This window comes from Barbatula barbatula (assembly GCF_947034865.1).
Source record: "Barbatula barbatula genome assembly, chromosome: 1".
Classification (NCBI taxonomy): domain Eukaryota; kingdom Metazoa; phylum Chordata; class Actinopteri; order Cypriniformes; family Nemacheilidae; genus Barbatula; species Barbatula barbatula.
Window position 1 is genome coordinate 7200154 of NC_136766.1, and position 20657 is coordinate 7220810.

Sequence of the window (20657 nt, forward strand, 5' to 3'; positions counted from 1 at the left end):
TGTTTACCGCTATGCCCCTCCAAATGTTTCTTCATGTTCAGTGTTGTTGACTGATGTTGTCTTTCTGTTCACAGAGATCACCTGCTACACCACTGGATAGCTCTCCTAGCCGAATGTCCAATCACAGCACAGATGTATGAGGACACAGCACTCTTAAAGGACCATTCTCTGGTGAACTCTCTGATTCGAGTGCTACAGACTCTGCAGGAATTCAATATCACTCTGGAGGCCTCTCTCGTCAAAGGGATCGGGATATAACATCATCTGAACGTGGAATTAACACACAGATCACCGGGGACCATGAACTAATTGTTTTTTTACATGGAGAGACTTGAACAAAAAGAATAAGCCAGGCCGACTTTAAAGCTACTGTTATGTTTGCCATATATTAAGTGCAATGAGCCTTTTGAAACGTGTCATAATTTTATCAACAATGTTGCCATAGACATGTAAATATGTCTATTTTGATCCATACTGTTCACGAAAGGTGAAAAGCTCCACCTTTGCTATACTGTTTATTGAAAGCTCAATATTTTTTGTTGTTGTGGACTGCTGACAATGGCTATATTTAAACGGAAACGTATTATATTTTCAAAAAAAGAAAAAAGAGCAGTGTTATTTTAATATGTCTGTCAGGTTGCTTGCTCTGTACTCCTATCAAATCCCCACTGTCACAATGCAGAGTTTAAAGCAAATGATGTAGAAGTATGCTTTATAAGTACAAGTCGTGCGGAATTCATATTTTTACGTAGAAAAAAAAGAAAAGATAAAAACTAGAAAAAGTATAACCGGGAGCTTGTGTCATTTACCTTACCAAATTAGATCTTTATGTGAGCTTCTAAAATAAAAGACATGACTTATAAAAGTGATGTCCACATTTTAAAAACAATAAACGCAGAAAGAAACATTTCACCAGGTAGTTCCTACAACCTTTTACTGGCTTATATAAACCTTTTTATTAATACATCCTCCTATTAATGTGTCTCTTAAATTTATCGTCACATTCCCCATCAGTTCAGCCCTCAGGTTTGGACCGTGGCCAGTGGTAATGCCATTATCTGCAGGTGAATTCAACTGCGACACAATTGCTATGTTTGTGTACCACCCCTAAGTAAAGGGATAGTTCACCCAAAAGACGAAAGTGATGTCATCATTTACTCACTCTCATACCCGTGTACAAAATGTGGTTCTGCTAAACACAAAGGAAGATATTTGGAAGAATGTCAGTATCCGAACAGATCTCATCCCCGTTAACTGCCACAGTAGGGCAAATAAATACCTTTAGAACAAAGAAATGTATACAGATTTGAGTAAGTCATGACAAAGTTTAGATTTTTGGGTGAACTGTCACTTTAAACCTCAGTTTCTGCTATGCAATATTTACAGATCTGAAAAACAGATGAAACGTCATTCACAGTTTTGGAGTGTAGCATATTTTGTAGTCAGGATGTAACTGGGAGAAGCACATTATCGGCTGACATTTATGTGCCAATTTCACCATGACTGTTTGGATACCTTTTCAAACAGCTTTTCAAAATGAGCATTCTGGGATTATTTTCCTTGTGTTTTATCTCTTGATACATTTATAGACAAAGCAGTGTAATGTAGTGTTATATATTGAAGAGCCGTGTACAGTGTATAAAATGTATTATTAAAAGTGACGATAATATTGCTGTGAGGCTTCAGTTTGTCTTCGCAACGTTTGTATTACCATAGTTTACTACAGATAGGATGGTCACTGTGATGAGATCATAATAAATTGTGGTTACTATGGTTTTACTACAAATAAAGCTATATATATATATATATATTTGTAAGGGATGATTTCATTTCAAAGGATCGTTTTACTTTGTCTGTAAAATGTCTTCCTCTTATTTGTTGATTGTGTAATGAAATGAGCCTAAATTTAGTTAATCTAGCATTTTAAGAACTGTAAAACAATAATCAAAACACTGTTTAAAATAGTTTGCGAATAGAATGTCAAATTGCAAATCGGGTCAACACTTCAAAGGTATTTCTTGTTCATAGAATGAATGTTAAAATGTGAAAGATGCCATTAAACTGACATTAATAGACACATTTGCAAAAATGATGTGCAGAGTCCTTTTGCAAACTTCGTTTGACTTACTCGATCAAAACAGATCAAATAAATAGCTTTTTTTTTAAACACTCGGTCTGTTGTGACCCGAAAAATCAGATTTTCGGAATCCATTCGCGCATAAAGCGAGTCAGAACAAGAACAATACAGTACGTGCGCTACGCTCCGCTCCGCCCCAGCATGCAACATTCTTAAATGGCAAGCGAGGGATGTCCTGTGATTGGTCGAATGAATATTCAAACTTGGCGTCTGAGCTCCTTATATGGTCTTCCTCCGACCGTCCCCTTTACTCAATGTTTGTACCCGAGCTCCGCCCCGCCATTCAGCTCCGTGTAGCCGTAGTAAGGCATGCGCAGTGCGAACGAACAAAACGGACGGAATTCAAAGTTTCTGACGGTGAAGTCCTTTGTTATTACTGCGAACTAACTGTACGAATGCCGAACCGTGTTTTAATTGTGCGCGTTGTCCGACTGCGAGTTTGTAATGTGTCGCGCGCGTGATGTTGCGTGTTTTACGTCGCGGTTATTTACGTCAACAATGGGTCTTTGCGCGCGTGGATGCGGAGCGTGGCATGGTGGCGTGCTAACGGGCTAGCTGTTATTGTTAGTGCACTAACAGGCGCGTTTTGGCGCTTTATTTCTGCCAGAGTTTCAATCGTGGCACGTGTAGCGTCGCCCCGACTGAGCTGAAATACGATCGTTTTGTTATTTTGTAAACGTTTAACGTAAAGTTAAACGCACGGTTATGTTAGTTTTAAGAAAGATATCAGCGAGCGTGTACGTCTTTACGCGCGGGACGCGGTGTGAATACGCGCATACGTGATTTTAAATACGTCGTTTAGAGCAATAGTGTACGTCACATGTCCCAATAATATAAGTGTAAAGTTGCGAGGTCGCAGAGCGCCTCGTGTTAGGTTTGATTTGGTTACTCGTACGCGCATGGCATGCGTTTTCATTGATGTGTCCGCTCGCGCCATTATGCATAAACATGACGTGAGATTTCAGACGTAAGACAGGTAACGTTAGTCGTGTTGTTTTATTCGATGCTTGTTGATCTTCCACGCCCTAACCTCTGGAAAAAACCACATGCGCTCTTTTTTATTTTTTACTTTCGATTGGCACTAGGCTCTTGTCAAATAATTCGAAAAAAAAAGATTTTTTTAAATTGTGTATTGAAACCCGTGCTGATATGAACAAACAGCAGTGCTCCAATAATGAATCGTCACATTTTACTATTCTTTTTGGATTCTTGGAGGATCCCGGTTAGGTCCCCGCCTTGGATCGGTTCAAAACACGTTTGCACGGATCATTTCTTTTTATTTCAATATCATCAAAGTGTCGTGCATTAGTTAAAAAAGTGATTTTTTTTCTCGGCTTTATGCGAAATGGTCGATAATCTCGGGGAAAAGGTGCAGCGACTCTATTGTCAAACATCAAAAGTAGGTCAATGCCACAGACGCGACGGATTCATCAAAACAAACACGGCGCGCTTTCATCCGGAACGTGTCGGGCGCGAGCGTGTCTTCTTTAAGTAACTCTTTCAACATATTACTAAAAACTATGAAATTGTCAAGGTGAGGGCTATTGTCGTACCGCCCCCTCCTATCACCCGCGCAAAATGAACAGGAGAGCTTTTCTTTAACGGTGTTCTCTTTTATCTGTTTCTAGATCCAGTAAAAAGATGTTCGGCTTTCATAAATCAAAGATTTACCGCAGCAACGATGGTTGTTGTATTTGCAAAACCAAATCGTCGAGCTCTCGATTCACCGACAGCAGCAGATATGAGGAAAACTTCAGATTGTGCTTTGGGTGAGTGATGCTGTGTAATGTATACATGCCTACTTGTAAACAATTTGTAAAGGAGGGAAAGTGGCAATGAATTTTGATTTTATTATCAAATAATGATTTGATTGGATAAGATTTCATTTTTAGATTTTTTTTCTATACGTTTTTCTTATTTTTAAATATTATTATAATTCATATTTTTTTGCATTTGTTTCAATATTTTGTTTGGCGACGGCATTTATTTTTCTTGTTCAAAGTCTCTTATGCGTCCTGTCTTTAAATGTACAAATAGATTTCAGCCTGTTTGTATTTGCTGTCATTTAATTTGCAATATGTCTATCAGTCTGTCCGAGGATAGAGTTGGAGACATCTGCAATGCTTGCGTACTGCTGGTAAAACGCTGGAAGAAATTACCACATGGGTCAAAAAAGAACTGGAACCATGTACGTATGGCTGTTCGCTTCAAATACAACCACGAGTTCATCTTCTGTTTGTACCCAAATCAATCAGCACTTTAAAAAATCTTGACGTTGTGTATTTTGTGCCCCCAAGGTGGTGGATGCGAGAGCAGGTCCTGGCTTTAAGCTCACCAAACCCAAGAAAGTCAAAAACATTGATGGGAAGAAGAAAAGTAAACTAAAAAAGCTTCATAAGTTTAAAAGACAAAGTATGTTGACTTTGTTTCGCCGGTCTTTTGTGATGTTCACTTCGTTTTTAACATGAGTATTACTAATATCTCGTCTTTATAGATTCAGACGCTCACAGCACTACATCCAGTATGTCACAGTCTCCCAGTCACAGTAATCAGTCTGATGATGGATCAGATATCGAGACCAAGCAGAGGCGTCCAAACCCATCAGGGTTCTCCTTTCTTGACCTGTCTTACTGGAAAAGGTACAAGCCTCATTCTTTTTACCGATGCTTTTAAAGAAATGCATTATCGTTGAGATAATAAATGGCACTGTCAATACTTGCAGGCAGAAGGTGTGCTGCGGGATTGTCTACAAAGGACGTTTCGGTGAGGTGATCATCGATCCTCGCCTCTTCAAGCCCTGCTGTAACACCAAGAAGCGTCCGGCTCTTGCGTCGTCCTCAGACTCGCAGATCCCTCAAACACTTCCCTCTCCTCTCCCAGAGGACATGAAGGAGGCGTGGTGATCCACGTGTAACACCTCCAGACTGTCTCTTTGAGGACCACATAGCTTTGTCTCCAGTGGTAGACTCTGATATCTTCCCCTTGATAGTTAACCGTAGGAGTTGAATTCCCCCCCCCCCCACAGTTTGTATTATTTGTATTTTTTATGACTTTTTGTATACTGTAAGTTGTACCTTTTTTTTATAAAACAGAAAAGGAAAAAAATTGGGGCATTAGGAAGTATTTATAGGCCAGCGTTAGGAAAGTCAATGTATTCTGTTTTTTTACACTGTATTTTTTCGTTTTTGGGGTTACCAGTGTTTGTAAATATAATCTTTATTTTCCATTCCAGTGCACCAAAAGACTTCTAATTGGCATTTAGTTTTGTGCATTACACATGAAACGGGCATAAATGATGTAAAGCTTAATTTAAAATGATAGCGGAGGCATTAATGAAACAAGTGGCATTTTAAGCAGATGTTATATTTTACTCGGTCTTGCAGTCTTCTGCTTGAATTTAAGTTGTGAGCTGTGCTATAATGCATAATTAAATTGAGTTGTTTGACACGGGCACAATATTCACAACTAGAATACACCTCAGCTTTTGATCTGTCACGTCTAATTTTCCTGGTTTGGCGTAAAGATATTTCTCAGTGGTTTAAAACGTTACGGGTTTGTATGTATTTAAGACCAAGATGCAAAAAAAATCAATATCTCAGAGTATTTAAACGGTTTATTTACACAATGAGCATGCATATTGTATTTGTAGGCATGATTTTTTATTTTATTGTTATTGATTGTATAGTTGGTATGTGCGAGTGCTCGAATACAGCAAGAAAGAGCTAATATTACTGTTCAGATATATGATCGGATGTATACTGTACTTTCATCACTTCACTATTTCCTGCTATATTTTTAGTACACTAAAGGTCATCAAAGATGAAATTGTATAGCTAGTCTTTCAGACTTGTTGTATTATTTGCAGCTTGGTGTATGTTTTGGTTTTTTGTTTCGTCGATTGTCTTTTCGCTGTGTGAATTTATTGAAATGATATGACAGAAAAGCCAAAATTTAAGTTTACCGATGGAATTTTGAGGTTCGCTAGATTTTGGTTCTATTATTTGAATGAATGTTTGCTTTAATTCACCAGCAATACTTTGAGACAGCGTTGTTGTTGCCTCAAAGTGCTCTTATTTGGAAAACATGAGAGCCCATATGAAATCAATAAAGTTCAGGGAAAAATGTTTTTAACTTAACTTAGGCACATTCTCGGTCCATGTAAATGTGCCTTACCAGAGATTTAGCTAATGCTTACATCACATGAGTTTGTCATTTTTAACTTATGCTATTTATTCAAGCTGTCTGTTCAATTGATGCTGTAAAGAAGTTTTTGTGCACTTTTTTAATACTTTTTGTAATATTTCAATTGATAAGATTTTGTACCTTGGTTTCTTTACATTGGTATTTTCATAAAACTTTTTAAATATGTTTCATTGTTTTTTTTTGTGTGTGTATAAACTATATTGTTTGAAGGGGGATACAAATGATACACTTTGATAAGTCTTTACTGGAGAAAACATGCCAACTTATTTCACTTGAAATTCCACTTCTGAAAACTAGATGGTGTCAAATATGCGTTGTAAATGCAAGTGTTTTGAACAGCATGTGCCTTTGGTCCTTATAAGATAACACAACGTGAACTGCCTACTTCAAACCTTTATGTTTTGCTCAAATATAACGGCAGCTGTATATACTCTAGTGTAAAGATACGTTTCTACTCCGTGCAGGACAGAAAGCATCTTATTACAAAAATAATTTATAGTTATTTCTAAAACTAAATCTGTGTATGTGAAAACCTGAAAAAACATAGTTGTGTTATATTTAAGCATCTTTAATGTCCAATTTGCATTTAGTTAGCCTGCTTCTTAATGTATTTCCATGGGATAGTTTTTAAACAATACTGAGGAAATTTCCATTTATGCTGAGCTCATACTGTCTGTTTTTTCTACAGTATGCACTGCATAGACATTTCTTTTATTAGGGTTTCGAGCCCGAAGGGCTGAAAACCTATTGTTTTTGTAAGGATTTTTATTCTTATTCTTATTCTTATTATTTTTCCGCCTTAAAACGCGTCGCCCAGCCCAAACCGTAAATCGTAGAAACTCGACACTTTGTCAGTTGGTTGTATCTGTGCAGGTTACTTAGATACAGTGAACCAGCCAAATCGGCCCATAGGTGGCGCTATAGCGATGGCCAATGCGTTTGGGCTCAATGCTCGTAAACCGGATGTCGCACAACAAAGTGTTTGGTCCGATCTCCGATTTCATTTCCGGTATGCAAATTTTTCCGCTAAAATGAACTAGTCCCTGGATTTTTGCCCGATCGGAACCAAACCAACGCTGATGAATTCTGTGGAGTGTGAATGTAAAATGCTCAGGTAAAATGATATCAAATGCTTTAAAATTGCAACCAAAACCTGAAAGACGTGTAAAAAACTAAAAACTACCATTCGAATGGATCAAGCAAGAATAGCCAAAATGGCAAAGACTCCAGGGTGATCAAAGAAAGTCTGATTTTACCTGTGAGTACTGTAAAAATTAGAAGACACCTATGCGAAGCAAAGCTATCGACAAGAAGCCCCCCCAAAGTGCCACTGTTGAAAAAAACTATATTTGCCAAAGAACACATTGACTGGTCTAAAGAGAAATGGCACAATATTTTGTGGAATGATGAAAGCAAGATTGTTCTTTTTGGGTCTAGGGGTCACAGAAAGTTTGTCAGACGACCCCCAAACACTGAATTCAAGCCACAGTACACTGTGAAGACATTGAAGCATGGTGGCCAAGCATCAGGGTATGGCCATGTTTCTCATACTATGGACCTATTTATCGGGTTCCGGGGACCATGGATCAGTTTGAGTACATTCAAATACTTAAAAGAAAAGAAAAACTTGCCTTATGAGGAAATGCCCTTGAAAAAGGTGTTTCAACAAGACAACTACCCCAAACACACCAGTAAGCGAGCAGCATCTTGGTTCCAGACCAAGAAGATTAACGTTATGAACGTTATGATTAACGTTTTGGCTCAATCTCCGGACCTTAATCCAATAGAAAACTTGTGGGGTGACATCAAAAACGCTGTTTCTGAGGCAAAACCAAGAAATGCAGAGGAATGGTGGTCTGTAGTGCAATCGTCCTGGGCCGGAATACCTGTTAACAGGTGCCAGAAGTCGGTCGACTCATTGCAACACAGAAGTAAAGCAGTTTTCAGAAAACCGTGGGTATACAAATAAATATTAGTTAAGTGATTCACAAGAATGCTAAATCTTCAACCATTTTTTATTTTATACAGTAAATGTTTGAAAAGCCTTTTGATTCAGAACAGAATGTGCAGTGTTCCCAATGCATTTGTGTATTGAAATAAATGTTATTATAAGGAGTTTGAGCTTTACTCACTTTTTTTTCAACACACATTAGTTTGAACACAACATCCAAATTTATTTACAAAGAATACTGTCAGGTGAGCACACTAAAGACAACGAGAAAAAAGACAGACCACACAACACCAATATACAGTATTTACCAATTACAATTTAGAAATAACATATTTTATAAAAATATATCCTGTGTATGTATCTTTGCTTCAGTTTTATAGACATTCCCATAGTGCCTCCTTGCTGCCCCGAGGGTCTGCAGGCCTCGGTTTGAAAAACATACACATATAAAAATATACTAAAATACACTAAGACCATACTGTAGCCTTTACATTTTCATTCTGTTCATACGTGTGTTTATGTTTTCCATTAACAAAACCTGCGGTCACATGTTCCTCATTATTCTGGAAGCTGACGTGAATCGTTCCCTTTGACAAGACATATTCCTCTTCTCGTGCTTTGCATGTGAGAGTCAGAAACCACAGGAAAATGAAAACACCTAGAAGAGGAATTAAACATAGTTGGGATAAAATGCAATGACAAAACAATGTCTCGTTCTTTTAACAGCAAGTGTCAATATAGTTTGAAGGGTCAACAAAAGGGTCAGTACAATAGGGGGTTTACCTCACATGAAGTTAGCAATATTTACATTTTTCTATATGTGTTGAAAATGAATCATCCAGTTTGATTCTAGGTAATAGTTTATCTAATAAATATAACACTCTAAACCACATAAGATTAGTGATTTATAAAAGTCAGGGGACACAAATGTTTTGACACCTCTTATTATGAGTTATGAATGGGTCTACTTACCCTGAAAACTGTTGAGAATGGTGAACATATAGAGAGCAGGGAGATTTAAAGGCATACGGGTGAAGAAAGCCAGTGACCATGGGATTCCCAGAACACAGCAGAGGCCGAGCAGAGAAGCCCATTCTTTCCAAACCCGCCTTTTATTGTCTTTGATCCGAACGTCCTGCGATCTTAACTGACGCATCTTGACCAACACCACCCCAAGCATTATCGTGTTAAAGACCATCACCAGGCCTAGATAACCATTCACTGTAATGAAGCTTGCCGTCTGGGTGGTTATCCAGCATCTAAATAAATGAACAAGCCAATAAATACATTTTTCTTGCTTAGAGCGCACAAAGAAATAAAAGTGTCAAAAATGGGCCTTACATAGACGTGCTTGTTGAGTTTGGGTTTTCCTCATGAATAGAGTATTTTCCATAAACTGATGTATGTCTACTAAATAAACCACATATCATCACTGTTGCTGTGGGTAAACCTATAAGAAACGGATCATACTGTCATAGGCAAAGTATACATGAGGACACCATTTGTATTTGAATGGTCCTTCAAGATTTGATCATCCATTGCACTTTTGAACTCACCCCAGGCCGCAAGACTTAGTTTTAGCATATATCTCTTGATGTAGATGTTAAAGACCCGCACCAGCAGCAGGTACAGGTGAAAGCCCTCGATGGCCGTCCACGAGAAAGTGGCCAAAAGACACCAGTGAAGAATAAGTCCTAAAGACAGGCATACCTCATCACCTCGGTCCGAAAACCCGACGCTGCACAAGAATGAGATGTGCAGCAAGAAGAGAGAGCCTGCGAGCTGTACGTGAATCATGACGGATTTCTCAGACTGCTTCTTTCTGTGGGGAGGACATTGAAAGATCTTATTAGAAGATGCACCACACAAAGCTCATTCTTAAACTGGCACATGTTTCTGAGAAATCGCTGAGAGGGTCTTATCTTCTTGATCTATGTGTTGCATGCCAAGGGTGAAAAGCAAACAATTGTAATCGGATATGATCTTTAACCATCTGGGTTTCAATCTGCTTTTCCGCAAGTGACAGGTACAGTAGTTTCAGTGGTGTGGCACAGTTCAATGTTTTTTGTAAGATTCACCTGGAAAAAGATTCTGTAGCTCTAGCTTGAGAGTAGAGACAAACATAATTTCTTTGTTTAATGTCATTATCCTATATTAATTTTAAGGGACCTTTTCCTACATTATTCTGTTATTCTATATCAAATGTTGGGTTTGTATTGTATACAGATACAATAAGGTTGAAAAGTGATAGGGGTGTCACTCTCTTTGCCACTGAGACCTTTCAACAATCTCTTTTTTTGTCTCATCAAGTTATCTATTTAAGGTACGTTCCCTTTTCAGTCGGTCTTCGGCAGAAGCGTATACGTCTCAACCATTGGTCTAACAGCCATTTCCAGAAATAATGACATATTGAGGCTTAGTGTGAGAACTAGGGACCTACATCTAAAACTTGAATCTGTAGCATGTAACCATTTTAGCATGTAGCCATAGTTTGGATCTAACATTTCGGCCATGGTCCGGAATGAACGTTTGCGATGATCTGCTTACCTCTGCCAAAGAAATATGACGATGACGAGACCTGAAAACACGATTGAAAGGGCTGAGCCGAAATATGAAATGTAGCTGAGATTGACGATATGGATCTCTTCGGGAATTTTAGGATTCTATGAGAAACATTGAGATCAGAAATAGATATTTGACAGTTTTTGTAGACATTTACAACATAGGTGAAGTTATAATATTACAGGTTCTATTAATATTGAATTAATATTGAAATCCTGCTAAACAACAGCAGAAACATCACAGAAATCCAAATGGATTCAATTAAAATACCATTAGTTTTTTTCCCCCCATTAAAGCCATTGCAAAATTAATTTTGCGCATTTGTCCAATCGGATTGAATGGTGTTCCATTGGTTCCCATCTGCCAGACAACATCCCACCAGTAGAATCCATCATATACCAGTAGACACCATCAGCGTTTTTTAATCCCAATTCCCATTACAACAATTTAATCCATTACATTTCCGATTCTACTGTTTCTTTTAGCAGGGAAGTGACTGCAAGACAGTATAACTTACAATGAGCACTGCAAAAAAGCTGAGATGATCACAGCTGCACACAAATTCATCATTCTGTACTCTAGTGCTACAGCCTTCTGTACTCCAGTAACCTGAGAAACAGACACACTAAACATTATAACATGTCACTGTAAAAGCATCAATTCAAACAAGATTACGATAGTGAACCTGAATACTGACCACCCGTCTTTTCGTCAAGATGCCAGAAGACACAGACTCCATTATCAGTCTGCAATTACAAAAGCCTTTACAATGCTGGCAATGCATTTGGTCTTTACGTTATGGTTACATCACATTGTCTTGAGAAATCTCCTCACCTGATTGGTGTTTTTGAATTTGAGCTTAACAGGCTCAGAAAGGTTGCGAACTTCTGTCGCACCAAGCCAGACACCCAACACATTTTCTCCAATGATGTCAGAAACTGAGTTTGTCTGTAACACATAGTTTAGAATCATTTAATGCACTCAGAGAGAAAGCCACAGGGGTATAAAGCGCTCATGTAAAACTCAAGACAATGTCTTCTATGAAAGCGTTTGCTTTTGTGTCTAGCAACTGATCGCTAAAATCATTTTTATAATCTCTGCAATTTTCCAAATGCCAAAAGTGTCACTGACCACGAATAAGGTTTTGTTTACAACCAACACAATAAAGTTAATATTGTTTCCAATCTCCCCATTCTCATTTTTGCCCTTCTGTACTGCCTCGGAGGGGATGTGAACTGTGTATCCTTCTAGCATATTCATCGTGGCCTGTTTAAACAAAAAGAAAAACACAATACACCGCATGAACTGACCGTATAGACCTCTTCAGAAGATGTTAACCATTTTCGACACGATTGTTTTTAAATATTACTCAGCCAGACAGTGTATGACGGACTTTAATATTTCTTTATATGTATATAGTTAGTTATAGTCTTCATAATAATGTTCAATGGGGAAAAGCAGACATTTAAAAGAACACATTAAAACCGTAGTAGCAATACCGTCCTACCGTGAACCCTCAATATTTTTTGCTTAAGGCTATCGTACCGTCAAATTATCAAACCGGCTCATGCCTAGTATGTGGTGATACTTTGTCTGTGAGAATCATGTAGAAGTGTCTGTTAAATACATTCATAATTGAGAAACGATGGTCTTACATTTGAATAGGATACTGTCTGGATACCATAGCCTGGCTTGATACCCGTAAACCGGCCGCGATTTGTACATTTTCTCATATAACGCTCTATACACCTGTATGAAAAACAAACACAAAAAATCTCATTGTCTCAAGCTTTCATCGAATTTTACTTCATTTTCAACTTGCACTTTAACACAATGTTCTTTTCTTTCCAACTCACCTCGGTATGTTTAGTGGCTCGTTTCGAAAACAATGATTTTCAACATGAATACATGGTACATCAATTTCTTTTTGGGAATCTGTAAACATTAATGTAATAAACAGCTATGTGTAAATAATCCTGGTTTTCAAGTTATTCAATTATTGTTCATTATTTCATTTCATTTCATTACTTATATCAGGACATTATAACATATCTTCGATACTTTTAAAAATGCATTTGTTTTGTTACCTCTCTTTGATTTTGCAAAATCGGCTTTTGGAATCCAAAAACAAAGAGAATATTCAGACTCACCTTCTTCAGCTATTACGATTGTGGAAGATAATATCCAAAAAATAACACTGTATAAGTCTCTCATAGCTCTCTCACCCAACACTTCGTGTTATTTCCTTAAATAAGTTTAGCATTCAGCATGGGTTCATAAAGGCCACTCTCATGTGATTTCTGTGGTTTCCTCATCATGTTACCATGATGCAACTGAAATTGAAATCTGCACATTTTCAAAGCAAAAACTAGGCCATCATACTGCATATTTGCGGTCACATATATTTCAATAAAATGTCACTATTATAATTATTGTAACACACACAAGCGTGATATATTTATTATTGAATTCAACACACTCACAATAAAGAAACTAAATCCAGATTTAGATTTCATTTACAATTTATTGTTTTAACATTGAGATGTAATGTTGTTTTGAGGTTTACAGTTGAAAACAGGAAGGTCATTATCAACTGAAGAGGAAGTGCTGTTGCAAAAACTGCTCATTTCTCGCTTTCAGGTGGCAGCGTGTGTTTTAGAGGATCAGGGTGCAATCTCTTGTGTCAATGGGAAATTTTCAAAGAAAAGAAAAGATCCAACACGCAACTGAACTGTTGAAATGCGTAAAAACCGGTGTTGTGGGTAAATGTTGTAAAATTGAGATTTATTCATCATCTCAAAGCTATATAAGCTTTCAATTGATGTATATAGGAAGGAACTATATTTAACTGAGATACGACTATATATAACTCGCAAAAATAATAATTATAATGAGAAAATCACCTTTTAAATGTTTTTAAACAGAGGCGTTTTGCTAGAAGAAACAGGTTGGTTTTAACACTCTCTATTGGCTTACCACTGTAATGGCTTTGTGGATAGCTGAAATTCTAAGCTTTACATACCAAGGAGTACCAAAGAGCGGGCATCTACTCAGAAAACGTTTCGATATATTTTTGTGGTGGTATATTTAGAAAATATCTTCATGATCTTTACTTTATATCCTTATGATTCTTGGCAAAAGAAAATCAAAAATTTTGGCCCATACAATGTTCCCGTGCTACTTAAGACCGGTTTGTGGTTCAGGGTCACATTTGGAGATGACTGTAGTGGATTTATTGTCATAAAGTGGTTCCTTTCTGTTCTTCCTGGCTGCTATGCACATCCAAGCAAAGATATAAAATCCTGTGAACAGACAGAACGAATTTCATGTTTTTATACATATTCACAACAAATCCATTTCTCAGATTGAACTGAAAACTAAAATCAATACATTTAAGTTGTACATTTATGCATATGGCATTTAAGCATTATTCAAACGTATGACCCTTACGCTGCTCTTGAGTCTTCACATCATGTTTATTTTATTGGTTTCACAGAGGATAAGGTTTTTTTTTTTTTGCTTTTTTGTCAGCCAGTGATGGTGTCACATGAGTCACTATAACACCACTGCATGGGGAGTCCAGTACATTTATATATACATTTACATTGATATTTACATTTATCATCTCATCCGCACTAATCCTCAAAACTTAATTTTTTTTCATCAACTAATCTACTTTATACTGCCTTATTTTCCGCACATTTTGCGTTAAACATTATTGACATTCCTGACATATTGTTTCCTATTGTTTTTTTTTACCAGGAATCTACCTTGCAGTGAATTTAAGATGCAGAACAGGTAGAGAATGGGTAAGTTTGTATATCCAAAAGTGAAGAAGATCAAACCCCATGTGGTACCCTGCAGACACATGAGGCCCAGCACCGTGCCTACATCCTTACACGCCGGCATCTTACGGTGTTTGTTGTCCATTTTTCGCAGCAAAAATATCTTTTTAGACACTATGATCAGGATCCCTGTGTTGAACAGGAATATAAGGGTAAAGTAGGAGACGTTTACGGCATAGGTGATGTAAGCTTCTGTGATCAAGCAACTGTAAGAAACAAAACAAAAGTTTGCTTCAAACCTTGATGAGCAGGTTATTGAATGTGCTACATTTAACTACGTTTGTCTGAACTTTATTGTTCAAAGACTCACATTTTATGTGATGTACCATTTTCTGAAAATGTCATCTCTTTGGTGCCATAAAAAGGTTTATGGCCAAAAGGGATAAGCAAGGCCCCAACAACAACTGCAGGAACTCCTGTCAAAAGGGCAAGATCACAGAATGAGCCACATTTTATTCCCAAATTTTCAATTGCGCATTTATCTGGTTTGAACACATGGTCTGGACTCTCTACAAAAACAGCATGCTTGCCTTATAAAAACATTGGTAAAGTTATTGAATTAGGATCAGAAGTTAAAGTAAAACCGCTAAAAGCCTCCTTCCAAAATACCAAATTGTGTTTTGAGCAGCAATGCTTCGTGTATGTTAGTCACTATCTGCTGTATGCTTCATGTTAATCTAAGATTGGTTGTATTTCTCACCCCATCCTATCAGAGAGAGCTTGGTCATGTAGTGCTTGATGTAAATGTTATACACTCTGACCAGAAGAAGGTAGAGGTGCAGAGCTTCAATGCCCATCCAGGTGAAACAACACAACAGACTGTAGTGTATCGCAACAGCGACAAACACACACACTCCTTCTTGATTTATTGTGGCAGCCCACTCGCTGAGCATAAAGGTGATGTTGAGGAGAAACAGCGCGGCACTCAGAGACACATGGATGCTCCTGGACACTTCTTTTTTTCTATTACTGTAAAACACACATCATACTTATTGAAAACAATTGACAAAAAACATGTGTCAGAACCTTGCACAGTTAAGTACTGCTCTTTAGAAGCTATAAGATTTAAAATAATTTACAACAATTTACTGATCATTCATATTAAAAATGAGCATATTTATATGTGAATGTTTTGAAATTTCTATCTATTTATAGATATACATTCATCTAAATACATAAAGCTCTGAAAAAATTAAGGGTTACACCAAAATTATTTCATAGGTTTGTGTTAACAAAACAAAATATCACTTTTGTTTTATTTAGTGAACTAAATACATTCTCCCAAACTGGTAAAAGTATGCCATGTTTCATTGAGTACAGCAAAGAAAACAAGCTCATATTCATTTTATACACAAATGCTCACATGTATTTAGGAAGTTAAAACATTATATTTGCTCAAATAATCCTGATTTTCAACAATTGAAATGTTTTGGCATGCTCTTCACATTGATGTTGGGAGAATTCCTGTCATTCCTGAGGTTTGCTTTAGTGGGAATGTAAAAGACAATAAAATGGCTGCAAACCACGTTTAAATGCTGATAAAAGGCAAATTTGAAGTGAACTCTTACTTTTTCCAGAGCTGTATTTAAAAAAAATCTGAAAGAACATTACCCTTCGACAATATAGGACAAGATGGAGCAGCCGCAAAAGAACGCAGACAGACCGCAGCCTATGTAACTAATTATTGACAGTATTTTCCAGTTATATTGGTCGATCTTCGGCTCAGTCTATTTAGAGAAACAGGGATGGCGTGAAGCACACAATCATTTACAGCTTCCTTTTTCTCAGTATTGATGGCTTCATACTCACCAGAAGCACAGCAAATGGGGTCATGTGGTCACACAGACACTCCACAAGACTATTATTGTGTTTGTTGGTATCACAACCAGTGGTATCCCATGTGTTTTCTACCGACAATAAACAAAAACATATGTATTCATTTAAAGGACTAAACCATATAATGTTATACTTACAAGATCTTTCAATAAGAAAACCTACCTTTTTCATCAAAGAACTGACAAGAAATGGTATAGTTCTCGAACTCCTAAACAGAATTATAAAAAAATTACTTAACAAATGATGTATTTGGGAATTTTGAGAACATGGGGGGTTTCGAGGCCCGGTGCGAACATGCTGTGCGAGGCCCTCTGGAGAGAATGTTTTTAGCGAAGGTTTTATGATGATGAAAAAAATTCCCAGAAATGGACATATCAGCTGGATTAACACAGTAACAGTAAATCATTACCACCTGGCTCAAGTCAGCTGTCACTTTATTTTGACATGTTGAAGTGCGATTCAATTCCTTACAACTCACTGAACAACTCAATATTCAGGGTATATTTATATATATTATTCATATATATGACAAAATGACATGTTTTTACTTTAAAACCTTTTAAGACAACAAACTTTGTAACGCGACAGTTCCAAATAAGTTTTAAGAAAAATTGTAATAATTTAGAAAAATAACTAGCGGCGAAGTTACGAATCGCAATCAACCAACACTCCACCCCTCCCTTTCGAAACACTACGACGGCTGACAGAACATGGCGAATTACATGCAAGGGGACCTGCGGTGTACGTACACAGAAATAGCTCATTCTCAGGTAATAAATGATGTTCTATTAACAAGGTTCGGCAGGAGCACATAATTCACTCGGCTGGCTTTCGGTAAACAATCACAGCAATCATCCTAACAGCCTATAAGAAGTCAAGCCACCTCACCTCCATTCTCTTGGACGTTTCGCAACAATGTTGCTCATAGACGCAAACACAACAGATTTTTTGCTTTTCGAAAAAAACTATTCCTAAATGAGAACTAAACTCTAAGAATGATTTCATCAGCACAGGGTGCCATTGAGCGAGCACACAGCATGTACAATAAGGCGTATCGAAATGAATAATACAATGTTATAACATTTTTCATGTGTTACGGAATTATAGATAAAAACATAACGACGGCTCTGCACTTACAGTTGGAGTTGAATCCATTATTGGGAAATGTATTGAAAGTCGATTGGCCAAATTTTTTATGTCGCGGTCAGGAACTTCGATCCGTATAACATTTGACACAAGAACTCCTTTTTTCAGAGCGAACTGAAAAAACATATTTGAGAAACATTAAAACAACAACCACAACTACTTTCTAACAATCAACCAGGCAAACAATACATTTTGCAAGGTGATGATTTGACCTTACCGTAAATTGTTCAGCAGACTGGTAGGTAACAATACCCACTTTGGGCTGGTCATCTGAAACATTTGGGAAAGCCTCCAATGGAATCCACGTTTGTATTTCAGTGCTTTGATGAAATAGCTTAAAAATAATAAGAATGCAGATATGCAGTATGCTAGTGGGTAGTATAAACACATTCTGGAGTTAAATAGTATTAACAAAATTGTAATAATCAAGAATTTACATTACAGATTAATGAAACAAAACTATATGGAAATAAATATAATGGAAGATGTATATAGTGTATAAAATATAATACAATATTGTTTCAGTATATTGGAATCAAATATATATTAAATGATTGAAAGCACAAAGAGTTAATATATTGGAAAATATTGTATTTGCATGTGGTGGTTACTGTCAATACTATACTGCAACATCCCAACTTTGTTTTAACATTTTGCAAAAGCACACAAAGGTAAATGAATACAGTAAATAAGATAAGTCACCCGAATGTGAAAATTCTGTCATCATTTACTCGCCCTCTCGTCATTTCAAACCTGAATGACTTTCTTTCTCATAGATAAAGATCATAGGGGTTAAAAATGACAAGAGGGTGAGCAAATGATGACCTATCTCTTTAATGTAACCGTTTACTGTCATCAACAATCAGGTGTAATAAACATGAATGATTCATGTTACGAGTTATTTCCAGAAACAATGTGAACGCTGTACAAGACATACTGCATATGAGATTGAAGTCTTACAAGTGGAGCGGCGACTGATACAGACTGGTTTGTCGTGTTCAAATTCATCTTAACCACACTCAAGGAAAGATCCTCACCACTGTAGATCTGGGATTGACTAGACAACGTTATAGCTTTGTTTACGGCTTTCTTCTCCACCCTGCATAGAGTTAACATAAAACCATGATCATAGGATCATACTTTAATGAAGAGTTCTTAAAAACAAAGCATCAATTTACCTAGTGTAGTTCACGTAGGTTACATTCACAAGGTGCTTAAAACACATCTGTTTTATATTTGGAATGTTGAACAGATCGTGCGGGATCTTCATTTGTACCTCTTTTTTTTTCAAGAGATTATCTGTTTCATTTAGCAAGCATGCTATCACAGAACAAAATGAGTAACCATCTTCTGCGTCACCTGGAAGAAAAGGTAACTGCTAAGTAAAACACCACCCTATGACCGACATTTCTCTCATCAATGTTACTTTATAAATGCAATGAACACCCATTTACATATGGAAGATAACTCTTTTCTTACCTATGATAAAGTCCACTGTAGTAGATGTACGATTTTCTTCATGTACAAATATATCTTTTGGTGTGGTGAAGTTTTCGTTTTCAAAGAAATTGTGAAAGGAACATTCAATATAGCATGGAAAATTCCCAAAACTACAAAGTAATTCATTAATGGTGTCATTCACGGTAATTTTGTGTCCTGTTGAGATGGTAAGCTCCATTCTAGTATTATTGTATCGTATTAGAGTTCCTTGACAGGTAAGAAAAGAAAATAATTAGGCGGTGTTAGTTACAATCCGACAAATATCTTTCTTTTCTCAAATTCTTTTCATTTTTGGATGAATGTACCAAACTTTGCAAATAAGTGGTTTTTAGTGGTTACCATTTGGAAGACATGTTTCATAACCCTCTATGTAAAGGATCACCACCAGAAGCTGTGTCATATATGCAACTCCGTGGAACAACTTTTTGGAGGTAAAACAGACATGGCAATTACAGTAAACAAACTTACAGTAAGACCATCGCAGACAAACTGACAGTAAAATCACATACTTTTTGGTTATATATTAGTCAAAAGTTCCTTCATTCTTTTAGCATTCAATTCATTTTAAACACCCTAAAGTTTACGTCTCTCTTTTTTAAAGTGCCTTAGTTATAAAAACACTCTTTACCATCACACATATATATATTTTTCTGAATCTTTAATTTGGTTTTCTCTACTTACCATTCTGCTTTCCGTGGATGTTGTGACAGCTCTACTGTAAAACTAGTAAACATTAGCCAAACACAAATCTTGTGGCTTCAGAAATCCCTCCCTGGCTTTACCGTTGGCCAGAGACAAGAGCCCTCCTGTTCTCACATTCATTTAATGGCATTCATTTGCATTGATATAATTCTATAATGACCCATTTTGCTGTTTACAGATCATATCATATCTTAATAAAATATTTTCTCTTTCTGGGCAAGGATGCATTTGAGCATGTCTGGAGAACCCATTATCTGGGATCTATCTGCTTATAGCTAAAGCATATAACAACAGACCATGTCTAATGCCCAGCAGACAGATAAAGCAACACAGATGGGTCTGTACTAATACTGCACTGTAGTGCACAGGAGTTGCAGAGTGCCTGCGGCCTTATTGAAACTTGTGCCAACTGTTTTGCCAAACCTATTTCTATACATTTCTTACGGGAGCTGAGTGTCGAAGGTGGGGGCTGAGTTTGGGGTGGCGGTGTTCTGTGTGTTGTCTGCACGTGAGAATGTGTGTACCGGTGTAACCAGTTTGAGATGTTGTGCGGCCTGTTGTGCTCCTGCGGTTGTGCCTCTTTTGGTTTGGAAGCATCTGTTGGCACAGGTTGCTTATTGCTGTATTTTGCCATCTTAGGCTTTTTTCCTTTTTGTTTTAAGTGATATGATATTGTGTTAGGATCTTTTAATAACACTATATTTCTACGCTCGCGTCTCTTGCCGCTTAATGAAATGAACCTGTGTGCCTTAAGTATAAGAATACTTTCTCGTCC

General features: G+C 37.1%; 4 protein-coding genes across 12 annotated transcripts in view; 2 read left to right on the top strand and 2 right to left on the bottom strand.

The window, feature by feature from the left end:
• dennd5a (DENN/MADD domain containing 5A) overlaps window positions 1–1665 on the top strand; it is a 31053-nt gene extending 29388 nt beyond the window's left edge. For all 3 annotated transcript variants that reach the window (XM_079456761.1, XM_079456760.1, XM_079456759.1), the window contains one exon: window positions 75–1665. In XM_079456761.1, coding sequence (XP_079312887.1) covers window positions 75–258 — 184 coding nt within the window. In that variant the 3' untranslated portion in view covers window positions 259–1665. The remainder of the gene's footprint in view (window positions 1–74) is intronic.
• A 651-nt stretch (window positions 1666–2316) lies between these two features.
• On the top strand, window positions 2317–6608 carry sinhcafl (SIN3-HDAC complex associated factor, like). 4 transcript variants are annotated; one of them, XM_079460707.1, is made up of 6 exons: window positions 2317–2494; window positions 3766–3906; window positions 4226–4325; window positions 4435–4549; window positions 4632–4776; window positions 4860–6608. In XM_079460707.1, the coding sequence occupies exons 2-6, from the start codon at window positions 3779–3781 to the stop codon at window positions 5038–5040; spliced, it is 669 nt and encodes a 222-aa protein (XP_079316833.1). In that variant the 5' UTR covers window positions 2317–2494; window positions 3766–3778; the 3' UTR covers window positions 5041–6608. The 4 variants fall into 4 exon arrangements, with proteins under 4 accessions (XP_079316833.1, XP_079316832.1, XP_079316835.1 ...); XM_079460706.1 differs by having other exon boundaries at window positions 2387–3671; window positions 4860–6503; XM_079460709.1 differs by having other exon boundaries at window positions 2387–2494; window positions 4435–4513; window positions 4860–6503.
• A 1733-nt stretch (window positions 6609–8341) lies between these two features.
• adgrg3 (adhesion G protein-coupled receptor G3) lies at window positions 8342–13157 on the bottom strand. Of its 2 annotated transcripts, XM_079474494.1 has the most exons (12): window positions 13004–13157; window positions 12710–12788; window positions 12509–12602; window positions 11985–12119; window positions 11688–11801; window positions 11551–11599; window positions 11371–11462; window positions 10839–10954; window positions 9848–10113; window positions 9633–9741; window positions 9264–9550; window positions 8342–8949 (listed from the first exon to the last, which is right to left on the bottom strand). In XM_079474494.1, the coding sequence occupies exons 1-12, from the start codon at window positions 13065–13067 to the stop codon at window positions 8759–8761; spliced, it is 1596 nt and encodes a 531-aa protein (XP_079330620.1). In that variant the 5' UTR covers window positions 13068–13157; the 3' UTR covers window positions 8342–8758. The 2 variants fall into 2 exon arrangements, with proteins under 2 accessions (XP_079330620.1, XP_079330621.1); XM_079474495.1 differs by lacking the exon at window positions 12509–12602 and having other exon boundaries at window positions 13004–13144.
• A 203-nt stretch (window positions 13158–13360) lies between these two features.
• LOC306900676 (adhesion G protein-coupled receptor G3-like) lies at window positions 13361–19934 on the bottom strand. 3 transcript variants are annotated; one of them, XR_013787315.1, is made up of 14 exons: window positions 19862–19934; window positions 19520–19601; window positions 19160–19387; window positions 18859–19039; window positions 18641–18779; window positions 17898–18014; window positions 17672–17794; window positions 16697–16742; window positions 16508–16605; window positions 16310–16425; window positions 15399–15667; window positions 15009–15114; window positions 14624–14827; window positions 13361–14155 (listed from the first exon to the last, which is right to left on the bottom strand). XR_013787315.1 is itself a non-coding variant. In XM_079467866.1 (14 exons), exons 1-14 carry the CDS (start codon window positions 19862–19864, stop codon window positions 14031–14033), a joined length of 1914 nt encoding a protein of 637 aa, XP_079323992.1. In that variant the 5' UTR covers window positions 19865–19934; the 3' UTR covers window positions 13361–14030. The 3 variants fall into 3 exon arrangements, 2 of the variants coding, with proteins under 2 accessions (XP_079323992.1, XP_079323993.1); XM_079467866.1 differs by having other exon boundaries at window positions 14624–14904; XM_079467867.1 differs by lacking the exon at window positions 19862–19934 and having other exon boundaries at window positions 14624–14904; window positions 19520–19602.
• Between the last annotated feature and the right edge of the window lie 723 nt (window positions 19935–20657).

Coding starts and splice junctions, on each gene's coding strand:
- sinhcafl (XM_079460706.1), top strand. Junction 4,550..4,631: donor TCATAAGTTTAAAAGACAAA/GTATGTTGACTT, acceptor TCGTCTTTATAG/ATTCAGACGCTCACAGCACT. Junction 4,777..4,859: donor GACCTGTCTTACTGGAAAAG/GTACAAGCCTCA, acceptor CAATACTTGCAG/GCAGAAGGTGTGCTGCGGGA.
- adgrg3 (XM_079474494.1), bottom strand. CDS start 13,067: ATGAGAGACTTATACAGTGTTATTTTTTGGATATTATCTTCCACAATC. Junction 11,463..11,550: donor TCTTGACGAAAAGACGGGTG/GTCAGTATTCAG, acceptor TCTGTTTCTCAG/GTTACTGGAGTACAGAAGGC. Junction 10,114..10,838: donor GTCATATTTCTTTGGCAGAG/GTAAGCAGATCA, acceptor TCCTCCCCACAG/AAAGAAGCAGTCTGAGAAAT.
- LOC306900676 (XM_079467866.1), bottom strand. Junction 18,015..18,640: donor TATCAGTCGCCGCTCCACTT/GTAAGACTTCAA, acceptor ATTATTTTTAAG/CTATTTCATCAAAGCACTGA. Junction 14,905..15,008: donor AATGGTACATCACATAAAAT/GTGAGTCTTTGA, acceptor TGTTTCTTACAG/TTGCTTGATCACAGAAGCTT.